At 40.0% G+C, this 23,448-nt stretch overlaps 2 protein-coding genes across 15 annotated transcripts in view; one reads left to right on the forward strand and one right to left on the reverse strand.

Moving 5' to 3' along the window:
* PPM1E (protein phosphatase, Mg2+/Mn2+ dependent 1E) overlaps window positions 1-9,862 on the forward strand; it is a 256,455-nt gene extending 246,593 nt beyond the window's left edge. For both annotated transcript variants that reach the window (XM_008996939.5, XM_078373665.1), the window contains one exon: window positions 4,724-9,862. In XM_008996939.5, the coding sequence (XP_008995187.3) occupies window positions 4,724-5,781 (1,058 nt within the window). In that variant the 3' untranslated portion in view covers window positions 5,782-9,862. The remainder of the gene's footprint in view (window positions 1-4,723) is intronic.
* A 9,750-nt stretch (window positions 9,863-19,612) lies between these two features.
* TRIM37 (tripartite motif containing 37) overlaps window positions 19,613-23,448 on the reverse strand; it is a 127,237-nt gene continuing 123,401 nt past the window's right edge. For 5 of the 13 annotated variants that reach the window (XM_078373662.1, XM_035300657.3, XM_008996944.5 and 2 more), the window contains 2 exons: window positions 22,936-23,052; window positions 19,613-20,831 (listed from right to left, as the gene is read on the reverse strand). In XM_078373662.1, coding sequence (XP_078229788.1) covers window positions 20,749-20,831; window positions 22,936-23,052 — 200 coding nt within the window. In that variant the 3' untranslated portion in view covers window positions 19,613-20,748. Of the gene's footprint in view, window positions 20,832-22,935; window positions 23,080-23,448 lie in introns of all 13 variants that reach the window. The other 8 variants (XM_078373661.1, XM_017972476.4, XM_008996942.5 and 5 more) reach the window with 2 other exon arrangements.

A 23,448-nucleotide genomic window follows, 5' to 3' on the forward strand; every position in this document is an offset into this window, starting at 1 on the left:
CTGGCTGAGGATCATCTTGAATGCTTGTTACAGAACTAACTTTGAAGAGGATACCAGCCTCTTCTTCTAAAAGGGAAACCTAAAGCAGGGAAGAATGTCCTTAATAAGTGACAATCTCAGAGACAAGGCTAAGTGTGGTAGCTCATGCCTGTAATCCCAGCACTGTGGGAGGCCAAGGTGGGAGGATTGCTTGAGCCCAGGATTTTGAGACCAATCTGGGCAACATAGTGAGACCTCATCTCAATTTTATTAATAAAAAATAAGCAATCTAAGAGTGAATAAGGGAGACTTCATACATGGGGTGACTTTTGGGTTGAATGTGGAGGATGTTGTGCTGGGAAGGAAATCCCTACACAGGTAGAGGGGAGTATAAATACACAGGGGTTTGAAAGGGCATGGCGTATTTTATGAAAAGCAAGTACCAGAGGTTAGAACAGAGATGGGAGTGGTAAGAGATGAGCAGTGTTGGTGCCAGATAGCGAAGGGCCTTATGTGCGAAGCTAAGTAGTCTGGACTTTACCAGGTGAATATACAGAGGGGACACAGGGTCAGATTTGTATTTATAAAGATATCTGTATGAAAGCTGGGCTACAGTAGAAACAGCCTGGTTGGGAGACATTCATACAATTTGTTACAGAGATGAGGAGAGCTGAAAAGGGATATGGAGGAGGGTATCAACTGATGACATGGATAGGTAGGTGGGAGAACCTACTAATCAACAAACAATGTGGTGCATGGAATAGGCAGTAACGTAAAGGAGCAAGTGTGGATTTAGTTTCTTGAGCAGTTTGATGGTGAAGGGGAGAAAGGAAATAAGTGTGGTGGCTTGAGGCAAAAGCTGATTTAGAAAAGGGTTCATTTTTATTGTTTTTATTTTTAGGATGAGGAGATTTTAGATTTCAGCATGTTTGTAAGAAAGAAAAAGAGAGCAAGTAGAGGGGAAATTGAAGACGAGAGAGTAGAGAAGCCGGAGTCCTTTTGCGCAGGTTCAGTTAGGATGGGAAATAGACACCCCTTAGCCTGAGAAAATGGTAGCTCATATAGGGGAATCTGTACAGATTAAAAAAGAGTGTCGGGGGCAGGGGTGGGAGGGAAACTGAGAAAATTCAAGCCTGATCAACTTGTCTTTGAAGTAGGAAATCAGGCCATCTACCAAAATCCAGTAGCTTAAGTGGATGAGGGAGTTGAAGAATTTGAGAAATAATTGGAAACCTCATGGAATAAAATAGGGGGTTGCAAAAGGACAAGAAAAAGGACTCCTGGGCAGAGTTCAGCTCTACCTAGGAAATAAATGATACTTAAACTTTAAAAGGTTTTTAACAGTTTCTCCCCACGAGCCCTTCAGACTTACGATTCAAAGTTGACAGAGGCATGATATGTTTCCTAACATATAAGAGAGGAGGTAGAAGACAAAAGGATGTTGCCATTTCTACCATCAAATGGATATTCAGGCCCTCCTACCAAATTTGGGGGCGAAATGTCATGAATTTGACACTCAAAAGTAAAGCGGGTGAAAAGCCAGAACTTTGGCAGCATTTTCTCTGTGCAAATCTTTGTATGTTCTGTTCCAAACTAACAGTTGCAGTAGTCTTTTAATTGAATCACTAAAACAAGATTTTTGGGAACAGTGTGACTCAGATCACATTTATTTTTAGAGGTGAAATTCAGAAAATAATAATGATGATGATCAGATACTCAGGTAGAGTAGGTGAAGGACACTGAATCCCATACTGGGTTTTATTTTAAAATATCTCTTAGATCTCTGCACTTTCTGCTTAAGTAGATTGGGTTTCAGTGAGCTCTAGCAGGCTATGGAGGCACCATAGCATGGAAGTGAAGTTGATTAAATAAAAAGGATGCTTGGGAAAGATGGTCTGACTCCTGTAAGAAGTAATGAATGGAGAAGAGCCTAGATATGAGTAAGATGAGCAGATTATACGTTTGTGAATGGAAGGTGTGAAATGAACATTTATAACATCGAAGACTAATTTCTTACCTAAAAAATATACTAACCTGGGTAATCAAGTAATTATTTGTTGGTCTGTGTGTCTAATCATGCAACCTGCTGGACAGGGCATGTGTCCACACTGGTTCTAGCAGAGTTATTCACAGGGTTCCTAATGAGCTTTCTATCCTATCTGAGGATTAAACAGAGATGTAAAATGTTGGAGAGAAACTTTTTTTTTTTTTTTTTTGAGACAGTCTCCCTCTGTCACCCAGGCTGGAGTGCAGTGGCTCAATATGCGCTCTGCAACCTCTGCCTTCTCTGTTCAAACGATTCTCCTGCTTCAGCCTCTCAAGTACCTGGGACTTCACGTGTATGCCACCAGGCTTGTCTAGTTTTTGTATTTTCAGTAAAGACAAGGTTTCACCATGATAGCCAGGCTGGTCTCGAACTCCTGACCTCAAGTGATCCTCCCGCTTTGGCCTCCCAAAGTGCTGGGATTACAGATATGAGTCACTGCACCTGGCCAACTTTCTTGGGTCAGAGAGAACCTGTAACAGATACTAGAAATAATGAAATATAGTCAGATCACTCAAGTGAGTTTATCTTCATTTTAGTCTTCCCCGAGTCAAAAAGCTCAGTTTTAGTGCAATGGGAAGGATAGTAATTGATGAGAGTTGTGTAGGTGACAAGGAGGAGAGCTAGGACTTGGACCCAGGCAGTCTGGCTCTAGTGCTGGTGTCCTTAACCACCAAGCAACATGCCACTGCTGTAAATGAAGCCATTTGTAAATACCTGGAGTTTATGTTTTGTTTTTATAATACTATTTAATGATGATTTATGATACCCTACTCTAGGAATTATTGCTCATTACCCTGTGCATATTGTTTTGTTTTTGTTTTTGTAAACAAGTGAATGAGAGGCCGGTTGCAATGGCTCATGTCTATAATCCCGGCACTTTGGGAGGCTGAGGTGGGCACTTCTCCTGAGGTCAGGAGTTCGAGACCAGCCTGACCAACATGGTGAAATCCCATCTCTACTAAAAGTACAAAAATTAGCTGGGCATGGTGCTATGTGCCTGTAATCCCAGCTATCCAGGAGGCTGAGGCAGGCGAATCACTGGAACAGAGAGGCAGAGGCTGCAGTGAGCTGAGATCACACCGCTGTACTCCAGCCTGGGTAGCAGAGCAAGACTTTGTCTCAAAAAAAAAAGAAAAAAAAAAGTGAATAAAAACCAGGTGTGGTGGCTCATGCCTGTAATCCCAGCACTTTGGGAGGCCAAGATGGGCAGATGGATGCTTGAGGCCAGGAGTTTAAGACCAGCCTGGGCAACACAGGGAGACCCTGTATCTATTAAAAAAAGAAAGAAAGAAAAATTAGCTGGGCATGGTGGTGTGTACCTGTAGCCCCAGCTAGTTGGAAGGCTGAGGTAGGAGGATCACCTGAGCCTGAGAGATCAAGGCTGCAGCGAGCCCTGATCACACCACTGCGCTCCAGCCTGGGTGACAGAATAAGACCCTGTCTCAAAAAAAAAAAAAAAAGAAGTTAATTAGAGTCCCTTGTAGTAGTCATAAACTATTTGGTTACCTGACAGGCTAAGGACCCTTTTGCTGCATTCTCACAAAGTAGCTAAAGGAATGTAATCAATGTAAACAATGACTGAATCTGGAAGTGCTCTGGATCTGAAAGTCTTAAGTGAACAATTATCTCAGTAGTCTGGTGATAGAAACCTAGTTTAGTGGGGGCCTGAGGTCTGCAGTCTCACTCCTACCCCAAGCACCCTACTCTCCAACTGCAGGTTACTCCTTAATAGTCTTGTTCCCTCAATTGAGGCAATTTCTCCTGGTGATAACTGACTTCAGGACCAGCTCAGATGTCATTCTGTGAAAGGATGAGCGAAGCAAGGATGAGATGTCATTCTTTCTTCTCTAAAGAGAGAAAGGCCCAGAGAGCCCTTGGGTTCTCACAGTTGTTAATAAGTGGGGAAATGCACAATAACAATAAAGACAGAAATGGGTGATGATGAGAGCATACGAAGAATATGGTAGTCTCTAAATAGAAGAGAAAACAGGCCATACATTTTGTCTGTTCTCTAGAAGTTACAGGTAAAGCACCATGAAAAAACAGAAAGCCAAGTGGGTTGGGGATCAAGAAAACTGCATTCAGCTCCCATGTGTGAGGGCTTGGGTCAGCACATAACTCTTCTAGCTTAAGGGAGTTAGACTTAGTTTATAAAATCTCGTGTAACCCAAACCTTCCTTCATGCTCACAACATGAAGCTATTTATTGATTTCTAAACAAGAACAGAACAAAAATTGTTTAATGGAGAATGATCAAAGCTTTGGTTTCTTTGAATGTGGACTTGTTCTCAAATTTCAATTAACTCAAACCTAACCACCTGCAGAAGAACAGATTTCCTACATCAACCATGTTTTCCTACATAGTGCACTGAAGTTTTCAGTAAATCAACAAACTTAGATCTGACATTGTTGTTACACTCAGCTAAGCCTAAATAATAGCCAGAGGCACATATTCAGAATCTAAGCTACATAGGGACTTATGCCCAGTAACTAGCAATTATTTAACTGGGAATAAGGAGTAAACAGATCTGATTACCAGAGAATTTATTTTGTCAAAAACTATTTTAAAAATTCTTTCCAGTCAATTCAGTTCACAATCCAGTAAGTTGTGATCAGAGTCATGGCATTGTTCATAAATGTTCTTAGCACAGAAGGTAAAACAAAGGCTAACGATGCCCCTACCCTCTGCTTCCCACAGGAGATGCTGAACATAAGCCATATATCTGTGGGGATGCAGATTCTGCCTCTACTGTTCTGGATGGTACCGAAGACTACCTCATTCTGGCCTGTGATGGCTTCTATGACACCGTGAACCCTGATGAGGCAGTGAAAGTTGTGTCCGACCACCTGAAAGAGAATAACGGAGACAGCAGTATGGTTGCTCACAAATTAGTGGCATCAGCTCGTGATGCTGGGTCAAGTGATAATATCACAGTTATTGTGGTATTCCTGAGGGACATGAACAAAGCTGTAAATGTTAGTGAGGAATCAGATTGGACAGAGAACTCTTTTCAAGGAGGGCAAGAAGATGGTGGGGATGATAAGGAGAATCATGGAGAGTGCAAACGCCCTTGGCCTCAGCACCAGTGCTCAGCACCAGCCGATCTAGGCTATGATGGGCGTGTGGATTCATTCACTGATAGAACTAGCCTGAGCCCAGGGTCCCAAATCAACGTGCTGGAAGACCCAGGCTACCTAGATCTCACACAATTAGAAGGAAGCAAACCTCACAGTGCTCAGTTTTTGCCACCAGTTGAGATGTTTGGTCCTGGTGCACCAAAGAAAGCAAATCTTATTAATGAGTTAATGATGGAGAAAAAATCAGTTCAGTCATCATTGCCTGAATGGAGTGGTGCTGGAGAGTTTCCCGCTGCTTTCAATTTGGGTTCAACAGGGGAGCAGGTATACAGAATGGAGAGTTTGTCTCCTGTCTGTCCAGGGTTGGAAAATGAACAGTTAAAATCCCCGAGAAACAGAGTTTCTAGATTGTCTCATTTACGCTACCACTACTCAAAGAAGTGGCACAGATTTAGGTTTAATCCAAAGTTTTATTCATTTCTCTCTGCTCAAGAGCCTTCCCACAAAATAGGCACTAGCCTGTCCTCACTTACTGGAATTGGGAAGAGAAATAGGATAAGAAGTTCTCTGCCATGGAGGCAAAATAGTTGGAAAGGGTACAGTGAAAACATAAGGAAGCTCAGAAAGAGTCATGATATTCCATGCCCAGATCTTCCTTGGAGCTATAAAATAGAATAATTTTTCTTTGAAGTAGGCTAGCTAGCTCTCCCCCAATAAAAACACCACTATCAGAGTAGAAACAAGGTAGACATTTCTAAAACGTGTGCTTCATTATGAATCCATGGACGGCTCAATTCTTCACTGTAAATAGATCGCTAGGAAACTCAAAGTACAGTGTTTTCAATCTAAAAAAAAGTATTGGCAGTTTCACTTGCAAAATTATACAACTGGTCCCTGTGATGTGTCTCGACACCTATATACAACCCCCTTCCCACCATCCCTTCATGTCACTAGTGGAAGCTTTCAAGTTAGTTAGTTATTTCAGTCAGGATATATAGTGTTGAAATCTCAATGCAGTTGAAATCTGGTCTGATGTGCCTAATATATCTATGGAAAATTTAATGCTGAATTAAATTTAGTTGGGAAATCTCCCTCAAAATCCTGGGCACTATGAAGGAACCCCTTACCCGCTCACCTTTTTGGGTAGGTAAAAGACTAAAAGCCATATGGATTTTAACTGATAACAATGAAAGTGGTAAATTAGTGTAAAAGTGTCATATTCACAGACTTGTGAGGCAGTTTATAGTCAGAAAAATTTACTGCTTTTTTTCATGTAACATAAAAGACTGAAATTTTTTTTAATTAAAAATTCCCTAGGGCTATAGTTATTTGGGAGTTTCATAACCTGTTATGGTGCTTTTGGAGGAATTTTTTATTATTTAGCATTTTAGGAGACCGCTGTCAACTGGTTTTAATCTATGATGCTAATGTGTTTTCCACTGTACCCTCATCTCAGGAATAAAACTGGTTTAATGGAGATGATGTCAGGTACAAATATGCTATAGAGTCAAAATGCCATTTACAAAGAAAATCAAAAGCATTTCTATATTTTGTCTTTTTTTTTTCAGACGGCAAAGGCATGTACTACTGTAAAATAAAAAGTGATTTTAGAGAATGAAAAATGCTAGTTTTAACTTCTCTAAAATTATTTCCCCCAAGGGAGTGAAGTAATTGGCATGAAGGAGGCTGAAAGTATTGCCTAAAGTGAGCCCAGAGGCCATGAGAAAGCAGATTTCCAACACCCAGGTCTGTTTAGTTGTAACTGGAGGACACGCCAGTGTCCTTCTAACATGCAGCTTCAGACTGCAGAGACAGGACATGTGCTTCTCATTTCAATATCCAGTTATACTGGATATTTTGAAACTGTCTGCTTTTTGCTGTTTCTGCAGTTTCAAGCTAGAAGCATGTCGTCAACTAAAGACAACAAATAAACTATCAGATTCATTCATTCAGTGAAGCAGTCTCTGATTCTCTGAGAGTCATGAATGTCTTGGTGTTACCCTCCCTTAGTCAACTGTGGACCAGCTTGGCCAGTGCCCATGGTAGCCCTTCTGTAGTGTCTCGCACACAGGAGGGACAGGACGCAGTTAGTGCTCTTGCTGGGAAATGTCCCCCACCTAATCACGTATTTATAGGATAGTAAATGATCCCCAGGCTCATAACAGAGGACTAAAACTTCCTGCATTTTAAAGACATAGATGACTGGCATATTTTGGGTACCAGTACAGCTATGTCAAATAGACAAATAAAAACAGCTTCCCTTTGCAATGATCAGATTGTTAATCTACAGATTTTATTTTTAAAAATTTGGAAGTAAGTAGAGACTTTCAGTATTTGTTTTGATTTTGAAGTCATTTCTTCTTCTCAAGTCTGTGACAAATGTTTGAAAAGGAGTCAACATGGCCCCAACTATAGCACTAGAACCTTTTCATCATTCTGAGGCTTTGCCCCACACATGGACACCTCACTCTTATCTGTCACTCTCTGAAACCTAGATCTTGTTAACAACCCATCAGGTGCAGTGTCAATTTCAAATCAAATTATCTAAGAAAACAAGAAAAAAGAGGCAGCAGAATATTGGTACACATTATAGACCAAAGTGCTTAGTGAAGTAAAAAAAAAATCTTTTAAATATTTCTATAGTTGTCTATTGGTAATGTTTCTGGTCAGAGTAAAGAAAGTAAAGGGAAAAGTTAAACATGATAGGCTTTTTCAGTGGGGAAAAAAAATGGCTGGATGAAACTGGGACAAAGACCCATCTTTAAGGGTCTGGATTTTGTAGGTCAGACTACACAGCAGTGTTAACTCATTTCTCATGCCATTAGCTCTCTAGAAAATAAAGCAAAGTAGTTCTAGTGTGGTCTTTATAAACCAATATTGTAAAAAATAGCAACTATTCATTTGTTCACAACATGCATATTTATAGTTAGGTACCATTCGTAAGGTAAGTCCTTTAAAATCCTATAATACATACTAAAATAGTGGTTATTGGTCTGATATATGCTGCTCTTGGTTCTATAAACTAGATAAAAAGCAGTGCTTTGTGAAATGCAGTGTTATATCTTAATGCCACTGGTGATAGAAAGTAGTTCCCTTCAGTTCAAATCCTGTGCCCTTATTTGCTGCTTGCTGACGTAAGCAATAAGTAACCCTCTAATGGTATCAACACATTTCTGTAACTTGTATTTAATGATGGTGTATCTGGTGATTGTAAAAATATTAGACAGATATAAAAGTATCTATATAATATATATAAATTGTTAATGCTGAGGTAGAGTCTGTGAATTATGTGTTTTGTTTTATTCATTGTGTAATTTAGTGGTGGTGAAAGTTCTACACTCAATCCTTAAAGAGTGGCAGTATCCCTTTTTCAATTTAACATGGTCTGCATCAATCTGTTTGCCTGCTAAACAAGTTTTGTTAGAATAGGAAATAGTAAATACAAACAAGAGTGTAGTATTGGTTAGGGAAACAGACTTTAGGTCACCAACTGGAGTCATTACAAACTCCTTGTACATTCACTGTGAGTTTCAAAGGGAGTCAGTCCCCAATTTAAAGGTTTCCTTTGTTCACTTTCTAGATGTGTACTTTTGAGGGATATGAGGTTAGGCAACATTACAGCAACACACACTGGGGCTATTAATCCCATTTAGGTCTGTACTGAAGAGGATGGGTAGAAACACATATGTATATACCTTATCTTTACCTAGAAGTGCCATCCATTGTCCTTGAATTACGATGATTAAAGTTACTGTTACGTTTAACTAGGAGGCTCCTTGCAAGTAACACCTTTTCCAAGGACAATGGCAACAATATCAATGTCAACACTGAGTCTAATTTTGACCACATTTATAGTGGTGTAGTGTCAATACTGCATTTTCATGACAACCACACTCCACTGTTGGAACACTGTGCCAGTGAGAAGTGCAACATCCCGTAGGCAGATGAAAATGATGCATGGACAAGTTCAGTGTTTACAGAAAAACTGCTGTGGTTCAAGTACTTCCTTCCCCATCAAATCCTTGCTAAGGTTTTGTGAGAAAATGATCTACATTTTTAAGCCTAATTTATTCATTCTGTGAACATTCTCACCTAAGCAAGGCTATAAGGGAATACTATACTTTTGTCCACACTTTGAGACTATTTTTCTTTGAATCATAAGTTGGCAAAAGAAATTTTTTCACCTTTGAAAATCACATGATATTAAAGGACAAATACCCACTCTTCTGATCTGCAAATAGCTCAAATGTCTCTTGCAAAACAAAGTAAGACACTGCCATATTATAACTCAATTATTTTTCAGAAAAATGGTATGATGTTGAAAAATAATTGTTACTTCCTATAGCAGCATTTTATCTTCTATTCTGAAGACCATTTATTGTACTAATTAGAAAATATAAACTAGGACAGGGAACTCCAGACTGACACAGCAGTTGTTTTTTGAAAAGGAAATAAACTTGGATGAACCAAATAATCAGATACACACTGTAAACTCTTACCCTAGGTGCTCTTTGGTGAGACAGCTTTGTTCTCTTGTTCATAACATTTCTCTGCAAAGAATTCTCTGTGGAGTGAAGCAAATGAAGTTAATTATTTCTTACCAAGTAAATTATCAATTTACAAATATGCTCTACAGCTCACTTTTGAGTTTGGTTGTAATCATGAGCGATCCTTCATATTTTATTAAAACTATTCATTCAGGTAGGGAGTATGTTGAAATTTTGCCATAATTATCTTAATAAAACCTGGCAATTTAAAACCACTAGTCATTTGTCTTTTTATTTAAATGAAAGGTAAGTTATGTAGTATTTAAATTTGTGTAGATTCCTTCAGAACTGGAAAATAAAATCCTGAGGTGGACATTTTCTTAAGGTTGGAACATTTAAAATAAAGTTTGCTAACTGCTGCTATAACATTATTTTACCGCAGCAGAGAGATGTTTCGTCTTATACCTGTTCTCTTCATTAGTTTAATTGAGGTGGGAGAGAGCGGTGTTAGAATCCTAAAAGAGGAACTGGACCTGCCAAAGGGCTGTGTTGGGTTCTCCTCCCAGCTACTTCATTCTTACAACTCTGCATCTAACAAAGTTTTACCATTTTACTTCGCCTTTTAGTTTCAAGCTAGAAGAAAGTTTTAGTTTCAACCTAGAAGAAAGTAATTTCTTACTTTGGCCAATTATTAAGCCAAATCAAATTGTTACAGGCTTACCAGGTCAAATAAAACCCAGTGGGAGGGGAGCCGATGGAGCAGCCTTTCCCACATGCACACCAAGAGACACTGACTGACGTGCAGGTCTCAGACAAGGACTCTGGCCAGCAGGATCTGCAGAGCAGGAATGGAAGGGAGACTCCCTGTCGACATGCCAGCCAAGAAAAGGATTTTAGAAAGAGAGCAGCCCGTACAACTGATATCCTGGACTCCACAGTGGCTAATCTTACCATGCGTTCAGAAGCATCCCTAGGCAGAGTTTTAAAACTTCTCTAAATCTAGATTATGAAGGCATGGATTGGTAGATGTGGGAACAAGAGGTAGAATGAGAAGTCTAAAAATATTACCACATAAAGATTCAAATGGATATGCAAAAAAGAAAATAGGTCTTGGGGTTTTCTATTTCAAATTTCTGTATCTTACCCTTTAAAATTTAAACATTTAAAAATTTAGATAAATTTAAAATGGCTCTTTTTCTGAATTGTGGTTTGAGGATTAATTACACTCGTTTTACATTCAGTAAAACGTGTATTTTGCATATATATATATATTTTTTTTTTGAATCACAGCATCTCCATCTTCCACTCTGGGATGTAGGGGTAGAAGGAACATTTCTTTCATTCTTACTATGCAAACAAGCCAGATGGACTATAAATTAGGACTTTTTTTCAAATCCACTGGAAAGCTGAGGTTGCAGAGTAACCAAATGGCCCCGAATGCAGAGGGGCAGTTGCCTGCAAGTGGAGAGAAGACACTAGTACTAGTGTCCATGGGGTCGCTGTAAACAGAGTGGAAAGAACATGCTAGCTAAAAGTGATGATCAGCGAAGGCAGAATATGGGCTGCAATAAGATGTGAGGTTCCATAACGTGAAGACCTGCAGAAGCTGGGGCAGTCGCCTATCTTGCAGGCTTTTTCTTCACAATCTCTACCAGGGGCTCGGAGAAAATACTGGAAAGAGCCCTAAGAAGTGTCAGCTGTGACGTACACCCAGGGCAGTACACAGCAGCCTTGGGCACGGGTAAAGGAACTTACCATACTCTTTGGCTCATCTCACAGAACAAAAGTGTTCTTCTATGAGGGAAAAAGGGCACAAATACTGTTGCCCTTTGGATCCTGGTGAAAGTCACTGCGGCAGAGGGAAGGGGCTAGGGAAAACTAAGCCACATCCCAGGGGAGGGGCAGAATAAAGACCCTCCCAAACCTAGGGACACAGTGCCTAAAACTGCAGCTTAATCCAAGAATATCAGCCCCTCCCTAGCCCCCAGTTACACTTCAAGTAACAGCAGAATATTTCCAAGAGGACGACAGGAGAGCAACAGAAGCACACCGAGAGACCCTCCCAGAGACCCAGCACAAAGCTTCTGAGCCTGGAAACTCAGGGTCAGAAACACAGTGCTCTGGCATCCAACCCCAATCAGAAATGCAACGTATCATCACAGGAACTTAAGACCACTAAGGATAATCAGCAAATTCAATCTTGAACCAAGCACAACTCCTAACTACTATTAGGTTGGCACAAAAGTAATTTTGGTTCTTGCCATCACAAAAGCGAAAACCATAATTACTTTTGCACCACCCGTAATACATTATTTCCATCTCTGCAACAGAGGTCTTAGCAGCAGGAAAGGCCGGCCCACTTTCAGGTGTAAAAACTATTCATCAAAGTATCTTGTCCTATGTGAGATGTGTTGCTTTTAACAAAATACAGAGTCATATGAAAAGCCAAGAAGAAAACATTCTGAAGAGATGAAATAATCAGAACCAGACTCAGACAACAGAGATTTTGAAAGTAAGAGAGAATTTTAAGTAATTATAGTTTTGGGATGCCGAGGTGGGAGGATCACCTGAGCTCAGAAGTTTGAGACCAGCCTGGCCAATATGGCAAAACCCCATCTCTACTAAAAATATAAAAGCTTCGTGTGGTGGAGTGTACCTGTCGTCCCAGCTACTCAGGAGGCTGAGATTGCAGTGAGCCAAGATTGTGCCACTGCATTCCAGCCTGGGTGATGGAGCGAGACTCTGTCTCAAAAAAAAAAAAAATTATGATTATGTCAAGAAAAATGGTTGATACTATGCAAGATCATATGGGTGATTACAGCAAAGAGATGGAACCTATAATTAAATATTAAATGTAAAACATAAAAAAATGCCATAATAGAGATGGATGAATGGCTTCAGTTGGCTAATCAGGCTCTAAACTGCTGAAAAGAAAATCAGTAAAACTTAAAGACAAGTTAACAAAAATTACCCTAACTGAAACACAACAGAAAAAAAAAAAAATGAAAGAAAAACAAAATCAACCCAGAACATAACATATAAAATCTGTGCAGCAGTATCTGTGTAACATATGCGCAACTAGAATCCTAGAAGAAGAGAAACATAACGGGGAGAAGAAATATTTTGAAGACATAATGGCTGAGAGTTTTCCAAAATCAATGACAAACACAAAACCAAAGATAAAAGAAACTCAGAAAATACCAAAAAAAGCTGGGCGAGGTGGCTCACACCTGTAATCCCAGCATTTTGGGTGGCTAAGGTGGGAGGATCACTTGAACTCAGGAGTTCAAGACCAGCCTGGGCAATGCAGTGAGACCTTCTCTGAAAAAAAGAAAAAAAAATTAGCTGGGCATGGTGTGTGGCTTGTAGTTCCAGCTACTTGAGAGGCTGAGGTGGGAGGATTACTTGAGCCCAGGAGGGGTGAGGCTGTGTGAGCTGTGATCCTGCTGCTGCTCTCCAGCCTGGGTGACAGAGAAAGACCTTGTCTCAAAAAAAAAAAAAAAAAAAGAACAGAACAGAAAAAAAGGCTAGGCATGGTGGCTCACACCTGTAACCCCAGCACTTTGGGAGGCCAAGGCAGGCATATCACTTGAGGCCAGAAGCTTGAAACCAGACTGGGAAACATGGAGAAACCCCATTTCTACTAAAAACACAAAAATCAGCCAGGTATAGTAGTGCATACCTGTAATCCCAGCTACTAGGGAGGCTGAGGCACAAGAATCGTGAACCTGGGAGGTGGAGGTTGCAGTGAGCTAAGATCAAGCCACTGCACTCGAACCTGGGTGACAGAGCGAGACTCTGTCTCAAAAGGAAAAAAAAAATTAGAGCACACCAAGCAAGATAAATACCAACTAAGAAAAAGAAGTTTTCTGGCCAGGTGTGGTAGCTCACGTCTGTAATCCCAGCACTTTGGGAGGTCCAGGAGGGCAGATCACCTGAGGTCAGGAGGTCAAGACCATCCTGGCTAACATAGTGAAACCCTGTTTCTACTACAAATACAAAAAATTAGCCGGGTGTGGTGGCACCCACCTGTAATCCCAGCTACTTGGGAGGCTGAGGCAGGAGAATTGCTTGAACTTGGGAGGCGGAGGTTGCAATGAGCTGAGATCATGCCATTGCGCTCCAGCCTGGGTGACAGGAGTAAAACTCTGTCTTAGGAAAAAAAAAAAAAAGGATAAGTAACACCAATAACACCAATTCTACACATTCTTTTCCAGAAAATAGAACAGTCACCTTATGACACCAGCACTACTCTGACACCAAATCAGATGAAGACAGAATAAAATTTCAGACCAATGTCACTCATGAATATAGATGAAAAAGTTCTGGGCAAAATATTAGCAAAATATCATTACACACCTATGGCTAAAAAATGGTTGGTTAGCTCAGCTGGTTAGAAAAAAAAAAAGAATGGCTAAGAAACTACTGGCAGTGCCAACTGTTTGTGAGATGCAACTGGAACTCTCATGTGCTACTGATGGGAATGCAAAACAGTTATGTCAGGGTGGAGGTTGAGCAGCATCTTAGAAAGTTAAGACTATACTTACCATGACTCAGTACAATGAGTTCTGACTGACACCAACTACGCGGAGGTAGGTCAAACTGCACAGGTTAGGGGCAAAGTATTCCACAAGACTGCCCTCATTCCAGACACCAGCTCCAAGTTCCGGGATCCTGAGGCCACCCTCACTTTTGACCGGCTAGTTCCAAATCTGGGTGTTTCTGCTATCCTACTCAGGTTTGATAGACTATAACAACTCACAGAACTCAGAAATGCACTTATGATCAGTTTCATTATGATAAATGGATATAAATAAGCCAGCTAAAGGGAGAGATACATAGGGTGAGGTGTGGGAGAGTCCCAAATGTGAAGGCCCCTTGACTTGAGGACAACTTTACTCACTCTCAGGCACATTGATATATGTAATATAAACAAAGTACTGTCAACCAGGGAAACTCACTCAAGCTTTATTGTCCAGAGTTTTTCCCGAACTTCCTTATGTAGGCATAACAATCACTGGCAATGAGCCTAAACTGGGCTATCACATGGTTCAGAAACCCAACCCTCTAATGATACTCATGGCCTTTCTGGTGTAGCTAGCCCCCATCCTGAGTCATCTCATTAGCATAAACTAGCAAGGCCCACCATAAATCACTCCTATCACTTGAGGAATACCAAAGATGTAGAGGGCACTTCCTAGGAACTAGAGACAAAGGCCACACAATTCTCTATTACACACCCAGCAATCCCACTCCCAGGCATATGATATGGTTTGGCTGTGTCCCCACCCAAATCTCATCTTGATTTCCCACGTATTGTGGGAGGGACCCAGTGGGAGGTAACTGAATCATGGGGGCAAGACTTTCCTGTGTCATTCTCACTATAGTAAGTCTCATGAGAGCTGATGATTATATAAGGGGGAGTTTCCCTACACAAGCTCTTTTCTCGTCTGCCGCCATATGAGATGTGCCTTTCACCTCTCACCATGATTGTGAGGCCTCCCCAGTCATGTGGAACCATAAGTCAAATAAACCTCTTCCTTTTATAAATTGCCCAGTCTCAGGTATGTCTTTATGAGCAGTGTGAAAACTAATACAGCATATAACACTCTAGAGAATAAAAGCTTATGCTCACACAAAAATTTGTACCCAAATGTTTACAAGAATTGAATCAGCCTAAACTAGAAATAACCCAAATGGGTAAATGAATAAACGGTGGTATATATCCGCACAGTGGACTACTACTACTCAGCAATAAAAAAGAATGAAGTACTGATTCACACAAGATGAGTTAAACTTAACTGCACATTGCGAAGTGAGAGGCCGAATTGTGATCCCGTTTACATGACTCTCCGGAAAAGGGAAAACTAAAAGTGCAGAAAACAGACCAAATCAGATCAGTGGTAGCCAGGAGCTGCAGGGAAGGGAGGTAGTTACCTATAAAGCCTCAGGACAGGGAATTTTTGGGGTGACTGAAATGTTGTGTATAGTATTGTGGTGGCAGATACATGACATTTGTTGAAACCCACAAAACTATGCCACGAAGATTGAATTTTAATGTATGTAAATTTACAAATTAACCAGGATATGTGGGGGAAGACAGAATGTAGACCATAACAGATGGACCTAACTGTGTTACCAGTGAAGCACAAAACACAATGAAGGGAATAGAAAAGAAAAGAACCGATTTTGAATCTAAGGACCTTTGAATCTGAAAACATGTTATGATACAATACTGAAAAGCTAAAGACTCAAAGAATGGTACACAAACACTATATTTTAGGTGGTAAATTTGGTTTTTGTAGGGCATAGCCTGGAATCCACAGGAGGCCAACAGTTTTGAAGCTACCTGTATATTAGGGTTGGACAAGTAGATACATATATTGTAGCTAATGAGCGCTAGGCCTGTGTCAGAGAAAGATAAGAGGGAAGGCCAGAATGAGGCCTCTCAGAGTTGAACTGTTACCAATATAGACTCATAGTCACAGTCACACATACACACACACAGAGATGTACAGACATACCTACGAATGTGTGTATTTGCATGAGTACCTTTACAATCAGCCCTCTCTCTTTGGTTTCTGCATCCATGGAGTCAAGCAACTATGGACAGAGTTTATTTTTAAAAATAAAGAAGAAATATAGCACAACACTAATTTACACAGCATTCACACTGCATTGGGTATTACAGAGATGATTTAAAGTATCTGGAAGCTCAGGCGTGGTGGCTCATACCTGTAGTCCCAGCTACCTGAGAGGCTGAGGTGAGAGGACTACTTGAGTCCAAGAGTTCCTAGCTGCAGTGACCTATGTATGCACAACTGCATCCCTGCCTGGGCAACAGAATGAGACCCTGTCTCAAAACCCAAAACAAAGGATCCAGGAGGATGTGCACAGGCTATATGCAAACACTATGCCATTTTATATGGAGACTTGAGTATCTGAGAACTTTGGTATCCACGTGGGGTCTTAGAACCAATCCCTCACAGATACTGAGGGAACAGCTGTCTACATTTACTTTTTTTCGAGACAGGGTTTCACTCTGTCATCCAGATTGAAGTGCTGTGGCATAATCTTGGCTCACTGCAACCTCTACCTCCCAAGCTCAAATGATCTTTCCACCTCAGCCTTCCAAGTAGCCAGGATTACAGGTGCATGCCACCACACTCAGCCAATTTACATTTTCTGTCTATCCACAGAGTGGGACTAGAAGCAGTGACAGTCTATTAATAATAAATACATGGCATCCAAATCTTTGTTTCTAAATAGCATTCTCCAATAAAAAGAACCATGGTTCCTCAGGAAGTGGTTAACTCCATGGCTGGGGTCGGCATCTTGTGATGTCAGAAAGCAAAGAAATGCTTAAAAAAAAACAAGAATGGGACATATGAAAAGGGCACAGGAGCCAATCTGGATGAGTTTCCAATAGCTAAAACTAGAACAAGCCAAGCTACAAAATATTAACAGCATTGAGTCATAACTCAAAAACAAAATACATATCCATTATACATGGACATAAAGTAGCTGATATAATTAAGTGACTAAAATTTTAAAAATGGGGAAGGACTTTTCCTTATAGCATTCTAATAAAAAACACAGACAAAATTAGAGAATTAGAAAACTAAACATTACAGTAATAATTCCCATAGGCAAAGATCGACTACTAGGTGATAAAATTAGTGAGAGTTTTGGTTGGATGCAGTGGCACATGCCTATATCCCAGCACTATGGGAGGCTGAGGTGGAAGGACTGCTTGAGCCCAGGAGTTCAAGACCCCATCTCTACAAAAAATACAAAAATATTATTTTTTGTATGCCTCAGGAGGCTGAAGTAGGATGGCCACTTAAGTCCAGGGTGTTGAGGCTGTATTGAGCCTAGATCGAGCCACTGCACTCCAGCTGTTTGGGTAACAAAGCCAGACCCTGTCTTTAAAAAAAAAAGGTTTAATAGAAACAAGGTATCTGCATAGTTTCAAAGTATCTGCCCCAAATATTAGTAATTACAAAGGGAAAAAAACTAAATTTAAAATTTCTAGTAGGGAATCCTCACAAACACCACCTTAACCAAGTAATCTCAAGGTTAAATTCACCAATAAAAAAATATCGACATCAGCTGGGCACGGTGGCTCACATCTGTAATCCCAGAACTTTGGGAGGCCAAGGTAGGCGAATCACAAGGTTAAGAGATCGAGACCCTCCTGGCCAACATGGTGAAACCCTCTCTCTACTAAAAATACAAAAATTAGCTGAGTGTGTTGGTGTGGGCCTGTACTCCCAGCTACCTGGGAGGCTGAGGCAGGAGAATCACTTGAACCCGGGAGGTGGAGGTTGCAGTGAGCCAAGATCATGCCACTGCACCCAGCCTGGCAACAGAGCGAGACTGTCTCATAAAAAAAAAAAAAAAAAAAAAAAAAAAGGAAAAAAAAAATCAACATTAGGCCAGGAGTGGTGGGTTGTGCCTATAATCCTAGCACCTTGGGAGGCTGAGGTGGGTGGATGGCTTTGAGCTCAGGAGTTAGAGGCCAGCCTGGGCAACATGGTGAAACCCTATCGCTACAAAAAATACAAAAATTAGCCAGGTAAGGTGGTGGACACCTATAGTCCCAGTTACTCAGGAGGCTTAGGTGGAAAGATTGCTTGAGCCCGGGAAGCAGTTTGCAGTGAACCAAGCTGATGCCACTGCCTTCTAGCCTGAGTGACAGTGAGACTCCATCCAAAAATAAAATAAAATAAAATCTATATGTATGTGTATATATATTTACATATAAACGTTGTAGTCCCACTGATGTGATGCACTGAGAAGGGCCTTCCCAATAATGCATAACCTCAAGTTAATATAAGAAAGCATCTGACAAACCCAAATAGAACATTTTTTTTTTTTTGAGATGGACTGGCTCACCGCAACCTCTGATTCCCGGTTCAAGTGATTCTCCTGCCTCAGCCTCCTGAGTAGCTAGAATTACACCACACCCAGCTAACTTTTCTATTTTTAGTAGAGATGAAGTTTCACTCTGTTGGCCAGGATGGTGTCAATCTCCTGACCTCATGATCCACCTACCTGCCTTGGCCTCCCAAAGTGCTGGGATTACAGGCGGGAGCCACTGCGCCTGGCCAGAAGAACATCTAATAAAATAACACATCCTCTTCAAAAATATCAAGGTCAAAAAGCAAGGAAAGATGCTGGGGCTATCATATACTGAAAGATACCAAGGAAACATGCTAACAAAGTACAATGTGGGATCCTAGAACAGAAAAAGAACATTTGTGAAATAACTGATGCAATCTGAACAAATTCTGTAGACTGATTAACAATACTGTAACCAAGATTAATTTCTTAGTTTTGACCATTGTTCTATAATTATGCAAGGCATTAACAAAGGAGAAGCTGGGCAGAGGGTATACGGAAATTCACAATTTTTACAACTCTTTTGCAAACCTAAAATCTTAAAATTAAAAGCTAAAGACAAGAATAATCTTTAGGTTTTTAATTATTAGGTATCAGAATGTTGGGTTTGGTGCAAGTGAGATAAAGTGGAAAAGGCACTAGAACAGCAGTTCAGCCATCCCTGCCAGTGGTGTTAAACCTTAAGAGAATGATACAACTTCCCCACACGTCAGGCTCCATGGCCAAACAGGTTTGATATACAACTCATCTACCTCAAAGGTTACTTAAGGATCAACGACACAAGTAGTTAAAGTTGTCTAGAAAGGATATGTTCATAGACAATACAAGCATTAATGTATCTCTAGCCCTAATAGAAAACTCTATTCAGGAGAAATTTTCCAGAAATGAACTTGAGATAAAATACTAAATACAGAAGCAAGGTAATGAAGAAATCTTTTGGTCTTTCAGGTTTATTAAAATTTTAGAATGACTGGGATCAACGCTAGGCATCACTCCTTATCATGAAACTAAACACAAAACAACCAAATGTTTGGATCCTCTCTATACTACTAAATAGCCACAAGCAATGAGTAGAAAAAAGGGTTTCTGGTTCCAATTTAATAAATAGCAGAGGCATATTTTCTCAAGTTGATTTTATTTAAAAAAGTGCAAACTATTTTGAACAAAAGTAAACTGAGTCACAGCATTCAGCAAGACATCAGACACGGACAAGTGAATAATATTCACTAAGTAAAATACAGCAGATGTCTCTCACATGTATAATTATCATGCGTTGTTAATAGTCTCTTAGTCAACTTTCAATGTAATTTTCACAATACACAGCAGCTCAAACACAAATGCAAGAGCACAATGGCAAAGTGTGGAAACTGTTTTGGGCTAATTGTAAGTATGAAAGAAAATCTTATATCAGTTTCACTTTCATATAAGCCACTGTGCAACATAAATGAATCTTTAAATGTGTTGACACTGAAATCAATGTCCAACTAATGAAAATAAAGAAAAAAGGGGCTTTAAAATATTTGTTGCACTACAGTTGTATGGTAAGAGGCAGAAAAAAATGAAATAATTTTAAATAATCTTAGATGTGTTTACAGGACCAGGAACAGAACAAGTCCATGTTAACTTATTTAAAATTACACTTGCAGAAGTGACACAAAAGGAAGATTACATGCCAATCAACAGTGTGCCTGTACTTGAAATAATGAGAGAAGATACCTACCCAAAGAGGAGACTCAGTCTAGTGTTACTTCAGTTATTCACATAAAGTGTCTACAGGGCAGAATCTGTTCATAAGCAATTGTTCTGGTCACTAATCTATAGGCACTAATGGAACTGTAACTAAAGTGTAATTAAAACCCCAAATATAAAGGTGATCATTTAGACACAACTAAGTTCTAGCCAAAGACAGTAGAGCACCAATGCTGAGCAGGTTACTGAGGGCATGCATGACCTGGGGGTACATTTTCTGGCAGTTAAAACTGCCTTTTGTGAATGCACACATTTGCTACATTAATAGAGAACTACACTGTCATTTCCTTACATTACAAAGAACTCTTCCCATATTGTTTTTTCCCATCTGCTACTGTGATGTTATTCTAAATTGTGCAACCTTTCGACAGTTTCCAAATTACTCTTTCAGGTAATGAAAAAGTAAGACCAAATCTGATTATCTGACTGATGACAAAATTGAGCACCAACTATAGCAAAATTCTGGGTCAATGTAGCTTGCAAGTCAGTTCTCTTGATTTGGCAATTAGTTTCCACTGTTTTCATCTGTATTGAAGCCGAGATCTTCAGGGCCTATTTGTTCACCATCAGGAAAACTGGAATGTGTATCTATGAATAAAAAAAATAATAATTTAAAATTTAAAAGCATATAATGTAACAGGAGGAGTATTTTCCTTCCCAAGTCTTTAAATGATCAAATGTGTTAAGTGATAAAGATGTGCTGGGTTGTGAACAAATCTCTGTCTTCTGAGAATTTGTGATCTGAGTCAGGTATAAGCAAACATAAAGAAAAAATAAAGGAGAAAAAATAAAATGTGTAACAGACACCCACAATTAAAAGATGACAGGAATTGTCTCATTTTGTCCTCCTGGGGACAATGCTGGGGCAGCTTAAGAAGGAAACAAGAAGCAATGATGTATATTCTCAAGATTCAAGACCTTATAAACATAAAACCTATTTCAAAGCCAGTTAAATTACACATGCAAGTATCATAAAAACCACCAGCACTCCAAATAACTTGCACAAAATTTGGATGCTTCTTTTAGAAGCAGAGGAAGTTACTAAAGATGCCTTAATACTTACAAATCATCAAATGCTTCGTTCTGTATTGAAAAAGTTACCAGAACACCAGGAAAATATGTAAAATATAAAGCAGACAATTAGCATAGGCTTGACAATATTGTCACTCTAGGATATCTTGCAGAGCAATGTTCAGATTGATTATTAAGGCCTCTGGGTAACTTTAAATGTGTATTTCTCTAACTTGACAGTATATCCTTTTATTGATTACTCAGGAGGCTGAGGTGGGAGAATTGCTTGAACCTGGGAGACAGAGGTTGCAGTGAGTTGAGATTAAGCCACTGCAATTTAGCCTGGGAGACAGAGCAAGGCTCAGTCTCAAAAAAAATTAGGTAGAAGAAATGCAAATGAGAACAGAAAAAAAACAAGGTAAAATATTAACAGTAGGTTTCTCTCGTTGAATTTTTTCCAAATAACTTTTTTGGGGATAGGAGATAATAAAAATTGATTTCATAATTTTCATGTATTTCTAAGAAATCAGAAAAGGTTTTTTTTTTTGAGACGGAGTTTCGCTCTTGTTACCCAGGCTGGAGTGCAATGGCGCAATCTCGGCTCACCGCAACCTCTGCCTCCTGGGTTCAGGCAATTCTCCTGCCTCAGCCTCCTGAGTAGCTGGGATTACAGGCATGCACCACCATGCCCAGCTAATTTTTTAAAAATATTTTTAGTAGAGATGGGGTTTCACCATGTTGACCAGGATGGTCTTGATCTTTTGACCTCCTGATCCACCTGCCTCGGCCTCCCAAAGTGCTGGGATTACATGCTTGAGTCACCGTGCCCGGCCCAGAAAAGGTTATTTTTAAAGTTATCTTAGAGTACGCTAGAAAAATCTCTGAAAAAAACCCCAAATATCTGAAGTCTCCCTAGGCATTGCCAATCATTTGCTATGAAAGGTAGAGAGTAAATATTTAGGCATTGTAGGCCACAAATGGATTCTGTTGAAAATTCTTCTTTGGGCTGGGCACGGTAGCTCATGCCTGTAATGCCAATACTTTGGGAGGCTGAGGCGGGTGGATCACAAGGTCAGGAGTTCAAAACCAGCCTAGCCAACATGGTGAAACCCCATCTCTACTAAATATACAAAGAAAAAATTAGTCGGGTATAGTGGTGTGTGCCAGCAATCCCAACTACTCATGAGGTGGAGGCAGGAGAATGGCTTGATCCCAGGAGGTGGAGGTTGCAGTGAGCCAAGATCGTGCCACGCCACCCCAGCCTGGGTATCAGAGCAAGACTCTGTCTTGAGGGGGAAAGGGGGAGAAAAAAAAGAAAATTCTTCTTGGTTTCTTTTGCTTGTTTTTTAAGACTCTTTACCTCTTTACAAAGTAGAAACCATTCCCAGGTCATGGACTATACAAAAGCAGGCTGTGGGCCCCTTCTCTACCCAGTAAGTAGTACTCATTAGGTGCAACCAAGTCAAATATTACCAACTATGTTTTTTCAGTACTCACCATAATAGTTTAACAAAGAATGTTGTCTCACAAATGACAATAATTAAAAAAAAAAAGAAGTAGAAGCAAAAGAAGCAAAAGCAGCAGAGCAGAAGTAGTAGAAGTAGCAGCAGCAGAAGAAGAAGAAAGAGAAGCAGCAACGGCGGTTTTATTAATCTGTGTAAAATGACATCATGTGTTGCACCTTCATCCGGGGGTTGTGTCATGACCAAGAAAGAGTCGTGAAACCCGCCCACACTGGTGTGCTCTTCCTGCTCCTCATTCTCAGTGTCACATTCAATGTCACTGTCGCTACTCATTCCTGGCAGGAAGGAAGGAGAACATGTTTCTGAAAAGAAACCACTATTAGTGAAAGGAAACAAATCTCCTTATCTACTAACCTGAGATTCCTAACTGAATTTTACATGGAATGCCAATAATTCAGTAAACTAAACAAAGACAAAAGTAACCACAAAAATGGAGATTCTCTTTAGCTATTTATAGCAGTGGTTTTATTTTTGTTCTCTAAGTTCAAAATTGCCCTTTCCACAGTACCTGAAAGTTACAATTTGAAACCAGTATTAATTTCATTATATTGAAAATTTCTTTTTTCTAAATCAAACACTGCTTTTTTTCAGTCACAAGAGATAACAGGAATTCTTTTAATCCTGACTCATTGTAGACATAATTATAGTCCCTAGCCTAAAACATATATAAA

This window comes from Callithrix jacchus, chromosome 5 (genome assembly GCF_049354715.1).
Source record: "Callithrix jacchus isolate 240 chromosome 5, calJac240_pri, whole genome shotgun sequence".
NCBI classification, from domain to species: Eukaryota; Metazoa; Chordata; class Mammalia; order Primates; family Cebidae; genus Callithrix; species Callithrix jacchus.